The sequence below is a fragment of the Triturus cristatus genome, chromosome 1_2 (genome assembly GCF_964204655.1).
Source record: "Triturus cristatus chromosome 1_2, aTriCri1.1, whole genome shotgun sequence".
NCBI classification, from domain to species: Eukaryota; Metazoa; Chordata; class Amphibia; order Caudata; family Salamandridae; genus Triturus; species Triturus cristatus.
The window spans coordinates 925,077,224-925,095,069 of record NC_140580.1 but is presented as its reverse complement, the minus strand read 5'-3'; the positions used below and the strand labels follow the sequence as shown (position 1 = coordinate 925,095,069).

General features: G+C 48.0%; 1 protein-coding gene across 16 annotated transcripts in view; it reads right to left on the bottom strand.

Annotated features, from left to right (window-relative positions):
- The window catches only part of KIF1B (kinesin family member 1B), a 1,461,559-nt gene that overhangs the window by 856,845 nt on the left and 586,868 nt on the right, over window positions 1-17,846 (bottom strand). For all 16 annotated transcript variants that reach the window (XM_085609808.1, XM_085609814.1, XM_085609823.1 and 13 more), the window contains one exon: window positions 7,203-7,275. In XM_085609808.1, the coding sequence (XP_085465934.1) occupies window positions 7,203-7,275 (73 nt within the window). The remainder of the gene's footprint in view (window positions 1-7,202; window positions 7,276-17,846) is intronic.

Below are 17,846 nucleotides of genomic sequence, written 5' to 3'. Positions count from 1 at the left end.
ACCGGGGAACGACGTCGACCGGAGTCGGCGTCGAGGGTGGAACCGGAGTCGGCGCCGGCGGAGGAGGCGTTACGAGGTCGACCGGCGCCCAGGTATGGGCCCCTCGGGGACCTGCGGCGTCGGGGCCGGCGCCTCCAACGGCGCCGGGGCCGGAGCCGCCGGCGCGCAAGGTCGCCCAGTCGAGTCCGCGGGGCCCGAAGGCGCGCCGGCGGGCGTCGACAGCGGAGGCAGTTTCCTCATGGCCCAGAGGAAGGCAGCGATCTCCGCCGGCGCCGCGTCAGTCCCAGGGACCGGCGGGTATGGGGACGTGCGCGGCGCCTGCGGCTCCTGCGGAGCCGCAGGGGTGGTACCACCCTGACCCTCGGCCGAGTCGCGCGACCGGCGAGGGGAGTCCGAAGAGCGGTGTCGCCTCTTGGACTTCTTAGATCGCTTGGACTTACCCGAAGACTTCGAGCCAGACGAATGATGACGTCTGTCGCGGCTCCGCGACCGATCCTTGGACCTCCTCCTGGACCGGGATCGAGAAGGGCGCGGAGCCGAGTGTCGGAGCTCGAGAAGCTTACGGGACCGCTCCCGCCTAGCTTTCGAGGTCAGGGCCTGACAATCGGAGCACGAGTCCGCGGCGTGGTCGAGGCCCAAACAGTAGAGGCACCGGCGGTGGTGATCGGTCACCGACATCAGTCGGTGGCAATCGTCGCAAGCCTTGAACCCAGGCATCCTACCGGCACCAGATGTCGATTGACAAGGATCAAAAGGGATCAAAATATTTAGTCAAAAAAGACTAAAAGGGGTAGCTCTCCCGGATCGGCGCTTACTGGCGCGGAAAAAAAGAAGAACTGACGTCAGCGCGCGAGGGCGGCGTCTAAGTACTCCGACGACGTCATTACAGCGCACGACGCCAACGACGGACGCGGAGCCGCAGACGACGCCTAGCGACGCGCAAGGGGTATTGCTGACGAAAAATCTTCCGGATCCAGTCTGACGCCTGGGGATATTCTAAGGTGAGGAATCTAACTAACGTGTTTCTTTCAGATCAAACGTGTCTAGTTTTGGTATCCCCTTTTTCTTTAACGATACCCTAGCAATTTAAGTTTAAATAAGGAAGAAAGGACTAGAGGAAAAGGACTAGCTGTGTGAAGTAGCACAACGCTGAGGACAGATAAGGATTTCGGAATTATCTGAGCAGAGGCTAAAAGATACGTGATAAAGATTCAACGCAGGGGTCAGTGCTCAAGGGCCCTTCAAATGAAATCAAATTTTATATATAGTATTTCTTGCTTAGTATGTTCAACTAAGGATGCGCATCTCAGGCGGATTGTGACAAATTTATGTATGGTAGTTCAAAAGGACTGTCTTCTTGTTGTAGAGTACCTCTCGTGACTGAAGGAATGTGCCTTGCCACTAGAATATTAACGGCCCTTCTTTCACTCTCTCTCGCACACACTCTCACCCCCTACCCTCAGGGTTAGTCACCGTTAACAGTCCTCTTTTCTGATATAGAGAGTAAATCTTATAGGGAAGAGGTGGAAGATCTTTGCTTTAGCAGAAGTCTTGGGGAGTCTGTTAAGTGGCCCTAGGTGTGATACGAGGCAGTGTGGGTGACAAGAGGTCAGAAATAAACAGTAAACCAATACATAATAACATTTTCCAGCCCAGGGTTTATCCTTTAGGTAAAAAAAATACATTAATCTCATATTCTAACTGAACGGTGCAGTATTTAATTTGCTGTATTAACAGGGTTAACTAAGTTACAATTCTCAGTAAATCATTATATCCCCTAACCGTATTCTCTCTCCCCACTATTGAAAATATCTAATTGTTATACTCCTCAATATACTGTGGGCATAGGCATCAATTAGGCAGAGGTGCATATTACTTAAAGTACCCTAACGATCAACTGCTCAACTGAATTCAAAGACTTTTACCGCCTGCGTACACTTAGTCAACAAAGTCAAGTCCATGCCGCAGTCTCTGCTGCATGTTCCAATATTGTGACAAGTGTGATTCACATATCAGAGCCTGTGGCATCAGCGACACTTCTTTTGAGGCCACAGTGATGGCCCCACATTGGAACAGGGACCTCTGAATTTATCAGGCCTGTTTAGCAGCACTCCTCTTTGTCAAAAACAGCCTTCTTAGCCAGGTGCAGATAGATGCTCAGGTTCAGCAGCCTCCCAAACGAATCATCTGTTATGTAATGTTTTTGGCAGTTACAGTCTCTGGGTTGATCAGGGCAACCTAGCTCTTCTTCCTAATGTCAGCAGCACTAGTCTTCTGCACTCAAGGCGAGTTGCTGGAGTAGACACTGATAAGTAGTATTGCAACTCTTGTTGAAGCTCACACGGGAGTTGCTCAGAGAGAGCATGGGTCCCTCTCACACCTAAGGTCACTCCTTGGTTTGCTTTCTGTGGTAGTCTACTTTCTCTGGGTGCTCCTCATGCAAGGAACACACTGGCTTCTCCTCCTGGACAGTTTCTACACCAGCAGAGGCAGGCATCCTCCTTCCCTCCCTCCCTAAGCAGGTAGATGCGCGTCTAGGAAGTTTAGGAAGACCCTGCAGCAGAAACTGAAGACGTCAGGTACAGCAGCACTGGTTGCACAGCAACTGTGTATTCATACTCTTCCTTGATCAAGAATCTTGGGACTGGAACAAAGTGGGTAGCTTGGATCTTTCTCGCTGTTCCTCAGACAGTATGAAAATTATGGCTACAGCAGATAGCAATGGGGCTGTCTCCTAGCAGCAATTTCAAAAACATAGGCACAATGAAGTTCATGAAGCAACAATCAAAGACAGTCAAAAGCGCAAGTCCTATCAAAAAACATCCTCACCTTGGACAACAGAAACTGCAGGACCACCCTCACACCTACCAAAAGGAAGTACTCAGGACTAACTAATCAGCAGCCTTTTGCTAACAAGGCACTCACTGAATTTTTAAGAGAAGCGCGGTCTCCATCCTCCATCTTATTTGCTAGGTCTCCACCCTACACCTGAAGGAATGCAGGTAATACACTTGCACTGTCAGGGAAGCTGTCCTCGCCCTCCATCGTGTGCCATGCTAAACCCTGGGCATCCAAAATAGAGCGGGTGCCAGTATTCAGACTCATACCACACTAAAACCATACACGTGATATACACTTACTGCACTTGACATACATTTGAGATGTCAGCGCAAGGGACATGGGGTTCGCATAACTGTGTAAGCTTACATGCGAGGGATTACTAGACCACCACTCTGAGACACAAATAAAAATGTCTGGAAACACTAAAGCTAAAGAGTCATAAAACAGGATACACTGCCACCACTACTTGATGTGTCTCACCATGGCAATGAACAGTAGTCGTATGCCGATTATAAGGGCATGTTTGGTGCTCCACTTCAGGTTACAGTCAGGTTCTAGAACTTGGCCAACCAGGGACAGGCATGCATCAATTTCATATGCAGTCAGACACCCAGGGCAGGGGTACACTGCCATTTACCATGCGAGAGGCATTCCTGTTCCAACATCATTCACTGCTCTCCCCTATGCAAACACTGATGCATCCAGAATCAATGAAGAATACACAACTGAGAGATTGTCAAAGTCTGTTTTTCAAAGCAGAGACAGCTTACCAAATGAAACTAGATGACTTCTGTAATACTAATGATCATTTCTATTAGGGCCTATGCTGTCTTGAATGCAATGCATTCGTTGGCAAGAGTCAGGCATGAATGCAATGCAAAGCGGCATTACACGCAGTCTGGCCTTCTACAAATGCACCATTATGAAGGTTAATTATAGAATTTTGCTTGCAATTGTCTATTGGCTTAAAACGGATTTCCCATACAAATATGGGGTACAGCTGTGCTTAAAGTCAATGTAACACTGGGCAATGCCTAGCTTTAGAATGTAGAATGGTCTCTGCTTAAGAAATGGGATTATAATTTACAGTAACCATCTTGAATCAGATTTTCAACTTAATTGTTGTTTTCAGAGAGCACAAACTTTCTCTCATTTTCAAATGATTAAGTGAACAGCGCATGCTCTTTGGTTTTATTACTCTCTAACGTCTAGTTGGAGGGAAAGTCTTGCATTAGAATGTAGTCTGGTGGGAAATATTTCTTACTTGTAACTCTAGGTCTCCTAAGGGTGAATCTCCATTCGAGTCATAGGCAATGAACAGTCCTGATAACTCGCAGCATCCAGGAATACTTTTAAGATAGCTTAAACTATTTTGAAAATGTTCCTTAGAAAACCTAACTTAGAAAGTAAGTACACCTTTTTAAAAGCACATTTACAGGCTGCACTGGCCAACCTTTTCTTGGGGGGGGGGGGGGGGAGAGAGGGGGGGGGGGGAGAGAGGGGGGGGGGAGAGAGGGGGGGGGGGAGAGAGGGGGGGGGGAGAGAGGGGGGGGGGGAGAGAGGGGGGGGGGGGAGGGGAACCAAACCATAACAAAACTCCTAATTAAAAGAGGCGTCACAGTGTGCTCTGGCCTGAAAGGCCATCATCGCAGTCCTCTCATGCATAGCATTACAAGGTCCTGCAGAAAAGGTGATTCCTCCAAATATCTTATCTGATTTAAAGTTGTTTATAATGTGCTGCTACATGGAATTTTACAGTATGTAACCCCCTTCCTGATCAATCAGAACAAGGTCTGGCAAAGAAAGCTTTTAATGATGGTGGTGGATTTCTTGCATATAACATTTTAAGAAATATTTGCCAAGAAAAGTGTTTATACCAGAATATAAAAACCTTAAGTCGAAACAGCTGACATTATTGAGGGATTTATGGATGAGTGTTTGGACTTCAAAGTAGAAGTTGCCCTCAACATGAAGTCACCTTTTGTTGATGCTGTAGTGTTACTGGTAGAAGAAGATCACCAGATGGCAGAGAACAGGACAGGTGACTACTGAAGAAGCCAGAGAAGAAAGCAGTCTTGGTGAATTGTGTGCCACAAGTACACATGCCTAAAGCCATCTTTAGAGGAAGGCTAGGAGGTAATGCTTACCACATTCCAGAGAGGCCTAAATATGCAAGATGTTTACCCTATATGTTCTCACTTCACACCAGAACATTCTCCTCTTTCACCTTCTCTCTGAAGAGAGATTTACAAATTGTGTTTTGCACACTAGAACAAATATGACATCAGGCTCTTTTCGTGCCCACAGGAGACTTTCTTTCGTACCTTGTTTATTCACATTGTTCACCGTATGTATTCCACATGCCAGTGTGGTCTCATTTTTTCCAAAGTTTAAAAAAAGATACTTCCTACCGTTTTCTGCTTTCCTGCATTAAGAAGAATGACTGTAGGGGAAATGTCCAGACAGAACTGCTTTCTCAACATCTTACCAGTAGTGTGTGAGAAAAATGCATACTGCTACAGCATAAGAGGTTGCCAAACATAATCAGTTTGGATACTTCTTTGAATACATTTCTGAGTATTCAACACAGATGAAGCAGGGGACTTCGTCCCTAACTCGACATGTGGTGAAAGAGTTGACTGGACTTCTTGGGACAGAGCTTAAGTCCACCACTCACTGGCTGATAAATAAACAGCAAAAACATTATGTGACTGGGTTGTACTTTTAAAGGATGTATTAGAGTTAATTCTAAACCAGCAGGATATTTATGTGACAAGGATTCCATCCTTAACTACAGGGAATATGCAAAACATATGAATGTATGAAAAAGCCAAAGATGAAGAAAACAAATCTTATCATTCATAAAGGAGACATTTCATAGTTATTCATGAGCTTTATCTATTTGGTAGGTCAGGGGAAACACACTTGGGAATCCAGTGTCAATAGATACAAGAACATTTAGATAAAGACAATAACACACACTGAATTTAGAGTTCATGCAGAAGAGGGGTTAGACAAAGTGCAGAAGCATGCCTCCAAAACACTCAAAGAGTTCACAGCCAATCTGTAGTTGGAATGCACCGTTGGCAGCTAAGCAACAAGAATTGGGCACACAGTTGCATCTGAAGTTGCGGGTAACAGGGAAGCAACATTGTAAGCAGACTATCCATACCCTGGAGGTGTGAGGCAACAATTTGACACTCGTTTGTGATAGAGTGCTCAAAGATATCACTGAAAGAACTCTGACAAATGATAAAACAATACAAACATTCACATCAATATATTAAGTGTCATAAGACAGGTTTTTCCTGGGATACATTACAGAAAAAAGACTTGAGAGAAAGTTAGGGCTTAGACAGTGGTTTTAACCATATTCAAAAAGGAAAACTGCTGGCCTTGTCCAGAACATCAGCAACAGTCCTCAGACAAGTCTATCGGGCAGAAGTCAAAATGATAACAGGTGGAAAATACAAAACAAATGTAACCCTTATTTGTACAGCAGAAAGAAGATCAAGTTGAACATTTTCTCCAAATATTTTTTATGAAGTATAGAACAGAGTTTGTGAGGGAAACCATCACATATATCATGTGATATTATATAAGGAGTGTTGTGGCCTTGAGAGAGAGAGCGGAGTTCAAAGTACATTCATCTCACTGGCTTTGGCTACAATACAGACCAAAATAATGAGATGCAGGGGGTACTAGAGATATTTTCTTAAATGTCAGCATGGTGGCAGTGCTGTTTTTAAAACAATTGGGGTTTTCAAGACTGACGCTAGGTAATGATTCAAGCAGGTGAATCCATTAACGAGCCAATGCTGGAGACGTAAACTTCTCAAATAATTTGCCTGAAAACACAAATTATTTGCGTTTAGCATGCTTTTGTGTTCACCTGTAGGCTCCCAGCATATAATTAACAGCAGCCATTAAAGAGAATGATTGGATGACAGGGATGAGCCACGAGACTGAGCAGCAGCTTGGGCTTTTGAGACCAGAGCTAGGACTTAGAAATGTCTCACTCCCAGCTGCCCTCCCTAAGGTGAGATATAAGTTCATGTTCAAGGTGTATGTTGACCTCTCAGCAGAGAACATCAGATTGGCAATCAGCTACACCAACATCTGGTGGTACTCTTGAACAAGGCAGCTGATTTGACAAGGTATGGCAACCTCACAACTATGTTTGGTCTCAGGTATAAACGCTGGATTTCCACAGGATCAAATGTAAGAACTGCTAGGCTTAAAATGCAGATACCTGTTGCCCACCACAAAACACCTCACTTTAATAGCAAATCAAGTCACACATGTTGTAGCATCAAAAGCATTACAATTTAACCTAGAAGAATAAAAGACAGGGTACTTACCAATCTTTGCTGTTCCAAGAGAAGATCGGCTTCCTCTTTCTCTTTTTTGTACAAAATCTCCATTTCCTGCAACCTGGAAGAGGATTTGAAGCACAGTGTTTAAATCGAGAAACTCCACCCCAAAAGGACCAACAGGAACAATGACAAGCTTTCTCCCTACATCAAAAAGGACACAGCAATACTGAACTACTTAATCAATGATTCCACAGAGATCACACACAAGCCTGAGCAACCTCTAAAGTAGACATGAAAAATTTGTGAGGCCACTGAAGGCCCACTCTGGCCTTCAGTCGGGGAAGCTGGCACCAGTATCATTTATAAACCCAGGTCTGAGCTAACCTCAATCGGGTGTAGAGAATAAAGTGGCAAACCACAGCATTTTGGGCTGCAAGCAAGCTTTGTGAAGTGTCTCCCTCATCCCGCACCCCCAGTCGCAAGCATCTTCTCAGCCGCAGTCACCAGGTAAATCTGCACTTTGCCCTAAATAACTTCACATAACACAGCTCTCCTTGCCGCACTGAAAGTAATATACCTTAACTACATGCTCCAAAGGACATAATAAAATATCACATGGAAAAGGGCATAATTCCACACATGCCCAAGATTCTGTAAAAAGCTACCTCCAAGTGAGAAATTATTGTAAGGAAAAAGGTTACTTACCTGCAATTCTGGTTCTATGGCACTGGCATCGTTCATTAATTCACATGCTTGAATTATTCACCGTTGTCAGACTGGGAACTCCCGGGTAACAATTTTATTACAGCAGTGAAGTTACACACACTTAATATTGATGTTAAGAACTTAATATTTACATTGCATTCACATTATTAGAAAGGATACAAATTCCAGCCAATCAGAGGCCAGCACCTCAGCTGTTCCTCTCAGAGGCTTCCAACTGTCAGATATTTATTTGGCTCATGTTAATGGTGATGCTGGTAGATCTCATGTGAATCTATGAAAAATGCCAATGATGGAGAACCACATAACTTTTTTCACATGCTTGTATTAAGATTACAATAGCATTACTACAGGTAAGAGCAGGGTGGTAATGAAGCTTAACTTCTAGAAAAAAGGTCTTGGCTCACAGCTTGTCCCACTGCAGTTTCTCTGCTAGTCTGCACTTCAATACAGTAATGCTTAGCAAAAACATCCACCAGGTTGCTGGTTTACAAATGCTGATAAGGGAAATAAATGCAAACAGGGCAACTGTTGTCACCATAGGCCATGTTGGATGTCATCTAACCATCCTGGTCAACTGTCTTTTCATTGACAAATTAGCTGTTGTGATGTAATCAGCAATACATCTTGTAAATGTTTCGTAATTGCTTTGCCTTTATTTACTGGGCCAAAAGCTACTAACAGTTGCTCTGTCTTCCGAAATTCTTTTGTACCGTGCATATGACATTTATGAAATGTCTTTGTATCCAAGGTATGCAGTGAACGTTCAGCCACTATGGATGGATTTGGAAATAAAGTACGAGTTACTTACCTTCGGTAACGATGTATCTGGTAGAGACGATTTTAGCCACAGATTCCTTCACGTAGAATTATCCCCAGGCGTGAGACTGGATCCGGAAACTTTTTTGCCACAGCATCCCTGCGCGCCGAGGGCGGGGCGACATCACACGACTCCACCCAGGCATACGTGACGTCAGCGAGCTCACATAAGACCTGCCCCGGCGCACCTACGTCATTTTCTTCGGAGAACTTTTCCGCAGCAAAATGGCCGCACACTAGTGCAGCTCTGCTGGTCAGGGCAGAAATCCGTACATTATCCTGTGTTCCTCAGTGGACTTCGACATTATGCAGCAGCGTAACTGATTCCCCTGACTGCGGGCGGCAGATTGCGGGGCTGAGCGCATCTGATGGCTCTTCTTGTCTGCCGATTTCGGGAGGAGATTGTGGCCACGTCCCCGGAGCTGTAATGGCGGCGCGCGCCTCCTGACCGCCGCGCCGGCACGCCGTGACTGCAAACTGCTGGGCTGCGGCTGTTGGATTGAACTCTGGCGGAGCGGCGCTGCTTGAGGTCTTTGACGGGCACGGAGATCCTGGATTCATGGCCGGTGTGCGGGAGACAGCTGATGGCACTGGCATTGCCGCTGGGGCCTGCCTTCCCCGGGTAAGTGGGCGGCGGCGCGGCTCTGGTGCCGGGGGCTCCTGCTGCGGCTGCCTGTGCTGGGAGCGCAGCTGCGCGGGGCTCCTGGTTGTGGTGCGGTGGCGCTCTTACTCGGGGCAGCTTCATAGGGTGGATCCTGTGCTGCCTTCGGTCAGCCTCCCCCACGCTGCTTGATCGGGAGCCGCAGACCCCTGCTGGGAAGAGAGGTGAGCCTCCCGCCTCGGATTCGCGCTGCACCATCGAGCGGCCGCCATTTTGAAGCCTCACCCTGAGAGGGAGGCCTGCTGCCTGCCTGTCTGGCTGCCATTTTGCAAGACTGTATTTAGCTACTCAATGGTCTTCTTGGTGGTGATCTGCCTGGGCCCATTATGAGATACTGCTGTACTGGCCGGCCACTGACTACCAAGGGCATATTAGTGCAAAGTAGCCTGTCCGCCTGGAGGTGTTTTCTGGAGCCTGCCTTGGCGATCTTCCATTGACAGCTGGTGAGAACGACGCTGTGTATCTTTGTATGGGACTTGGTTGGACCTCCGCATCCGACATCTCCTGCGCGCTGGTTGGAATAGCTGGATAGAGGCCCTCGTATGGGGCATTGAGGCAGACCCTGCTTGTCGTCTGATACCTGAGCCACACCTACTGTCAGCATGGGCAAACAGGACAGGCAGGTACAATCCAGACAGTCTTTTGACTCGAAGCGACTTAACAAGTCCACTGCGCAAGCCGCATCGGACACAGAGACTGAGGTCAATGGCTTTAGTAAACTCGAGCAGATGATGTCTGTAATGCAGCAAAGTTTACATACTATTGATAGCAAAATAGACACGCTCAACCTTCGCATGGATAACATGGCATCCAAATTAAATAAGCATGGGGCGCGCCTAACGGAAGCTGAACAATGTATTTTGAACACCGAAGACAAGGTTGAAAATATTACCAAGTCCTGTGTGCAGATGGAAAAACTACTCTCGGTGATTAATGCGAAGAATGAGGGCTTGGAAGCCAGGTCTAGGGGCAATAATCTGCGCATTATTGGGGTGCCCGAGTCCACCAATATCGTGAAAATGGAGCTGTACATTGAGGACATGCTTAGGTCACTGTTTGGTGCGGAGAGTTTTTCCAGCAAGCTAGTGGTCGAGAGGGCGCATAACTCCTTGGCGCCTCTCCCGGTTCCTGGGGCTCCTTCGCCTCCGATCATTGCCAAACTCCTCAACTATAGAGATCGCGATGTGGCACTCCGGATGGCGAGGGAAATGGGCACTACGAAATATCAAGGTACATAGGTGCAGCTCTTCCCGGACTTCACGTCGTCGGTACAACAAGCCAGACGTGATTTTCAACCAATAAAAAAAGAAGTTACAGGTGCTGAAAGTCCAGTATGCAATACTCTATCCGGCTCAAGATTCAACATGGCAGCAAGCACAGAATATTTACAACTACGAAGGACGCTATGCGCTTTGTCAAACAGCTAGAACACAGGGCCGCGTCGAGGACGGAAGGTGACGCAGCGGACAGTGAGGATTGAAACGGCTACAGAAATATGGCAGACTGACTCTGTTGCTGCTGTCTACAATGCGCTGGAGTAAGATCTGACGTGTCTCATGCACGCAATCTTATGTAATTATGTCTTTTTTATCTTTTTATTATCCTTTTTCTCAATGGTTGCAGTTTGTCCCTGCATTATGCAGTAACCACTAGCCGTTGGACCTGTGGTGTGTACTTACTTTATTTGAGACCATTAATGACTGGTTGTTGCTGGTTGCTTTTGCACTAACCCTGTTGGGGGCGCCTGTGCATGCACGAGACTGATCTTTGAACTCCAGAGCATGGCTTTTGCTGAAATTGTGTTGTGTTAATCCATGTGCAGTTAATCCTTGGATGTACGAACTGATAATATCATGTTGCTGCATATGATATATGATTGTCTGGGGTTGGACGTGATATGGGCTGGGATGGGGGCTGTAATGCGTCAGGCTGGGCACCTCTGGGGGTCGGGGGTGGTCAATGCTGCATGTCTTGGTGGTTGCATGTAAGTTCTGAGCTCCTATGTTTTTCTACGTGCACTTGTTTTGAGGCAACGTGTTATGGTCTGTTCTGCTGAGGAGGACACATGGGTATGGCCCTGGCCCCCCTTCATTCCAGCGAGGGGGTATCTGGGCTGCTGGTGACCTCCACAAGGGTACACCCCTAATGTTTCTAAGTTTGTTATTAGGGTATGAGCAGGTTTTCTGCTTGTGGTGGGCGGAGGGGAGTTTTTTTTTGGAGGGGTAAGTTTCTTATACCGGGGCTGCTGGGCATGATTGGGATGCCTGTGTGGGTGGAGAGGGTGGTTGGGGGTTTGTTTTCTTGCAATCCTTTGCGACTGAGAATACATGGTAATGGCCTAAGTATGACGTACAGCTTGTATACTGTGACATAATGTGACACACCCATTGCGATAGTAATAGATGGCGGTTGAGGTGGGCAAACTTATATGGATGACGTGGAACATCAGGGGCCTCAATAATCCGAGAAAGACCAGGCAGGTGCTGGCCTACCTGGATAGACATGTGCAGGTGGCGTTTCTTCAAGAAACGCATTTGACTAAGCAGGTAACAAGGTAGCCACGGAGTGGGCAGAGGCAAAATGGGCATCATCTTACTCCTCCTATGCGAGGGGTCTCATGATTTTGATACGTAAGGGCTATCTCTTTTCGTCGATGCATGTGGACATAGATGCTAATGGTAGATACATAATTGTCCAGGGGCAGCTGTGCGGCATGATGTTGACTCTGCTCAATGTTTACGGTCCTAATGTCTACGACCCTGAATTCTTTGCTGAGATCTGGACCAAAATACATAGGTTGCAGCTCGCCCCTATTATTTGTGGGGGGGATTTGAATGTGGTTTTAGACTTCCACTTGGACCGTCATTCCGTGGTGGAGCCTGTAGTTAAGAGCTGCACAGGCAGTTCGGGATGGCATGCAGGACCTCTCACTAATAGATATTTGGAGGCTTAGGCATCCCGGGCGGAGGGAGGGCACCTGTCATTCTTACGCACGTCAATCTTGGTCGCGTCTCGACTATTGGTTGGTTACAGATGAGGTGAGCTCAATGGTCACTTCTGTGCATCATTTACCCAGAACGCTCTCTGATCACTCCCAGTCTTTATTTCAACTGCTGATTCCCTCATACACACACTGTCGCAATTTCAATGGAGGTTAGAGGCCACAGCACTACAAGATCAGGTGTTCCGGGAGGGGGTAAGGGAAGCCATTATAAATTACTTTGCTGACAATATCGGCTCGGTTGACAAGTTAAGTACAGTATAGGAAGCGTTTAAGGTTACCATCCGAGGAGTGTGTATAGGATTGCACGCAGGGGTACTTAAATCGCTGCGGGGATCAATGACCCGTTTAGAACAAGATCTGATAGCACTAGAAAGTCAATACGAGGCAACATTTGACAGTCAGCTCTTGGCGACCATACGCACTAAAGTAACGGAATAGAATGACCTAGCGGACACGGATGTCAAGCATGTGCCGCGTCGGTGGGAGGCCCGACAATATGGTGAGGGCAGAAGGCCGGGTAAGGCTGTAGCAGCTAAGCTCACAGGCTCATGGGCAAAAAGCAGTCTGGTCCAGGCTATTGAGGATGGGGATGCAAGGTATTGTGACAGTGCGAGTATCCTTAATGTCTTTGTACAGTATTGAATATGCTACTTACCAGTATGCATCTGTTCTTGGCATGTAGGGCTGCTGACATTCATATCTGTGCATAGATCGCCGCCTAGTGTTGGGTCCGGATGTTTGCACATTGTTGTCCTGGAAGAGTCTTCGAAGTATCCTGGGATAGGTGACTCCTCCCCTGGACTACAGTGCGCATGGGCATCCTCTCCATCCTCAGATTGTTTTTCGCCATTGTGGCAGTGATGGAGTAGATATAGAAAGTGATGACCATGCTTACAGTAATTCTGAGAGCTGCAGCTGCTACAGGCGCCGGGGAGGAGGGAGGGCGATATGAATGTCAGCAGCCCTACATGCCAAGAACAGATGCATACTGGTAAGTAGCATATTCAGTTCGAGGCATGTGGGCTGCTGAATTCATACCTGTGCATAGAATATATAGCAGTGCCCTCTTATTAGCGGCGGCTACCAGTGCCAGCTGCAGCGGTCTGAAAAAGAGTTTTGAGAACAGCCTGTCCTACAGCTGCCTGCTGTTTTGATTGCACATCTACACAATAGTGTTTGGTAAATGTATGTGTAGTGGACCAGGTGGCTGCTCTACATATGTCATGCAAAGGAATATTTCCTAGGAAAGCCATTGAGGCCCCTAACTTACGTGTTGAGTGGGCTCGTGGGGGAATCGTTAAAGTGCGTTTAGCCTTTTGATAGCAAATTTGAATACATTTAACGATCCATCTGGCTATTCCTGCTTTGGAGATAGCGTTACCTTTGTGGTGTGGGGCAAAGGCAACGAAAAGTTGTTGTGTTTTCCTAAAGGGTTTGGTCCTGTCGATATAATACATGAGGGCCCTTTTGACATCTAGTGTATGGAGTGCCCTTTCTGCGACAGTTTGTGGGTTTTGGAAGAAAACGGGCAGTTCAATGGTTTGATTCATGTGGAACTGCGATACCACCTTTGGCATGAATTTGGGGTTGGTACGTAGTACGACCCTGTTGGCGTGAACCTGTATAAATGGCTCTTGAACGGTTAGTGCCTGGAGTTCACTAACTCTTCTCAAAGAAGTGATCGCTACTAGGAAAGCTACTTTCCAGGTAAGGAATTGAATCTCGCATGAGTGTAGAGGTTCAAAGGGTGGACCCATCAGGCGTGTGAGGACCAAGTTGAGGTTCCACATTGGGGCTGGTGGGTGGCTAGGTGGAATGACTCGTTTGAGTCCTTCCAAGAATGCTTTGATGGCAGGCACTCTGAATAGAGAGAGTTGCTGCCTGGTTTGTAGATAGGCTGATATCGCGGTCAAATGGACACGTATAGAGGTGTACGCCAGATTGCATCGGTATAGGTGTAATAGGTAACAAATAATGTTTTGGATGGATGCGTCTAGCGGGTTAATGTCATTATTATTGCAATAAATGACGAACCTCTTCCATTTTGCTGCATAGCAAGCTCTGGTAGTGGGTCTCCTGGCCTCCTTAATGATGTCCATACAGTCAGGTGGCAGGTTTAGGTAGCCAAACTCTAGGACTTCAGGAGCCAGATTGCCAGGTTCAGCTGTTGCGGATCTGGATGCTGAATCTCTCCATGGTTCTGCGTCAAATGTTCGGGTTTGACCCGCAGCCTTTGGTGCGGCACCACGGAAAGTTCGAGAAAGGTGGTGTACCACGGCTGGCGTGCCCACGTTGGAGCAACCAGGACGAGCGTCAGTGAGTGTTGACGCAGTTTGCATGCCACCAGCGGTATCAGTGGTGCTGGGGGAAAAGCGTACGCAAATCTGCCGGACCAGTTCATCCATATCGCATTGCCCTGAGACTGCGGATGTGGGAACCTGGCGGCAAAGCTTTGGCATTTTGCGTTTTCGCTTGTCGCGAATAGGTCTATCTCTGGATGACCCCACTGCTGGAAGTACGGTTGGAGCACTGATGGGTGTAACTCCCACTCGTGCATCTGGTGGCTGTGTCTGCTGAGCAGATCCGCCATCTGGTTGTCCTTGCCGGGGAGGTGTTCTGCCATGAGGAACATGTTCCTTTGAATGGCCCACTTCCACATGCTCTGAGCCAGATGAGACAACTGTGGAGAGTGTGTTCCTCCCTGCTTCTGTATGTAGTACATGGCAGTCATGTTGTCCGTCCGGATCAACACGACTTTGTTGCACAAGTGTACTTTGAATGCTTTCATAGCGAGGAAGATTGCCATCAGCTCTAGAAGGTTGATGTGCATCTTCTTTTGTTGTTGTGTCCATAGTCCCTGCACTGTGTAATGGAGTACATGAGCTCCCCATCCCTGGAGAGACGCGTCCGCCGTCAGTATTATCTGTGGGACAGGCTCTTGGAACGGTCGGCCCTTGCAAAGGTTTTGTGGATTCCACCAATGCAGAGAGTTGTATGCCCGACCGCTCACCAACACTAGGTCTTTCAACTGTCCTTGAGCCTGATTCCACTGACGTGCTAAGCACTCCTGAAGCGGGCGCATATGTAGTCTCGCGTGGGGGACTATGAAGATGCAGGAGGCCATCATGCCTATCAACTGCATGAACACTCGCGCAGGAAGGGTGTGTTGAGGTTTGAACTTGGAAATCAGCATTTGCATGCTGTTGATTCTCACCAAATTTGGCTGAGCTGTGGCCGCCAGAGTGTCTATAGTCGCACCTAGGTACTGTTGTACGTGTGCGGGCTGTAGATGGGATTTTGGGTAATTTAGTGAGAACCCCAGACTGTGAAGGAGGTGAATGGTGCGGGACATGTGGCTGGCACATTGCTGGGCTGACTTCGCTTGAACGAGCCAGTCGTCCAGGTAAGGGTAGACGTGTATGTGCTGCCTCCGTAGATGTGCCGCCACAGTAGCTAGGCACTTTGTAAACACCCTTGGTGCCGTTGTCACGCCGAAGGGAAGGACTTTGAATTGGTAGTGCTGCCCTTGAACAGTGAACCTGAGGTATTTTTTGTGTGAGGGGTGAATGGGTATGTGGAAATACGCATCCTTGAGGTCCAGTGTGGCTAGAAAGTCTCCCTGCTTGAGCAGCGGGAGGACTTGCTGTAGAGTGAGCATGTGAAAATGCTCGGAAAGAATGTATCTGTTTAGGGGTCTCAGGTCTAATATAGGTCTGAGTGACCCGTCCTTTTTCGGTATTAAAAAGTACAGGGAGTACACCCCCGTACCTTGCTCGTGGACGGGTACGACCTCTATTGCGCCTTTTAGAAGCATACTTTGCACCTCCTGCTGTAAGAGCGTTAAGTGCTCTGAGAACATAGGACTGTTTTTTGGAGGTATTGTGGGTGGTGTGGAGGTTAGTTCTAGACAGTAACCGTATTTGACAATATCTTTGACCCACCTGTCCGTGGTGATGGAGTTCCACGTGGACAGGAACCTTTGTAGCCTTCCCCCGACAGGTGTTATGTGGTCGGGAGGAAGGGAGAGGGCGTCACTGCTTGTTCTTGGGGGAGGACCTGGTGTTGCCGTAGCCGCGTCCTCTGCCCTTTGTACTGGAGCCACGATATCCACCCCGGGTGTTTTTATCGTAGGTGGTTTGTGTATTGCCCTTGTTGTATGTTTGCTGTGACCCCTGTCCTCTACCTGCTCCTCTATTTCCGGGGCGACGAAAGGAGCCGCTCCGAAAGGACTGAGTCTGGAGAGCCCCCATGGACTTTGCAGTGTACGTGTCCTTTTTTATTTTCTCTAGGGTGGTGTCAACCTCCGGGCCGAATAAATAGTCTGGGTTGACAGGCTGGTTGAGTATGTTGTTTTGCACCTCAGGTTTGAATCCGGAGATTCGTAACCAGGCATGTCGTCGCAGCATGACGCTAGTGTTTATGGCCCTGGCAGCTGTGTCTGCGGCATCCAGCGCACACTTGATGGATGCGTTTGTGAGGAGCTGTCCCTCCCTGATGAGGATCTCTGCACCTTCTCTGTATTGGTCAGGGAGATGTTGGAGTAGTTGCTCTAATGTGTCGTAGTGCGCTCTATCGTAGCGAGCGAGGAGTGCTTGAGTATTGGCAATGCGCCATATGTTGGCTGCCTGGGGGGAAACCCGTTTGCCAGAGGTCTCTAACACCTTGGACTCTTTGTCCGGGGGAGGAGCGTCACCTGTTGTTTGTGAGTGTGCCCTCTTTCGAGCATTCGCAACGACAATGGAATCCAGAGGTAATTGGCCTCTGATGTAAGTAGGGTCCCCAGGCGCTGATCTGTATTTCTTGTCGATCCTGGGGTTTATCACTCTTGCCCTGGTGGGTTCCTTGAAGATGTCCTTTGCTGGTTTGAGGACACCCTTCAACATGGGTAGAGTTTTTATATTCCTTTCTGAGGATGCGAAAGTATCCATAAGAAAGTCGTCCTCGACGGTGTCCGAGTGAAGTTGCACCCCATGATTGGCCGCAGCACGTTCAATTAGAGCGTTGAACGCTGCAGTGTCCTCTGTGGGAGATGTTTTTGCTCCATAGAGTTGCGGGTCTTGTGCATCCATAGGTGCACTTGGGTCCACAGGGTCATCCCAAGTTTGATCAGGGTCCTGTTGGCCGTCAGGGTCCATGTCTCCGGGGTAGGGGACTTGGTCACCCATGTAGTCCACCAACGCATCCGTGTCGGAGTGTGTGGGAGAGAAGGATTGTGGATCCTGGTAGGGTGAGTGGAAAGGTTCGTAAAGAACTGGTTCTGAAGCCACAGGCAGCTTTCTTTTAAGTGGAATCCTGAAGGAGTCCAAAGCCGGCTCCGAAGTTATTTTCCTTTTGTGGATAATCATCCTGCCGGTGTCGGAGACGATTAGATGCGATGGAGACGTCTCCGCAGAGCGTTCGGCAGGCGTGATCGTGGTGTGGGTGACCCGTGTCCTGATTTGGAACAGTTTCGGGGCCGTGGATGGTGGCAGGCCAAAAGTAA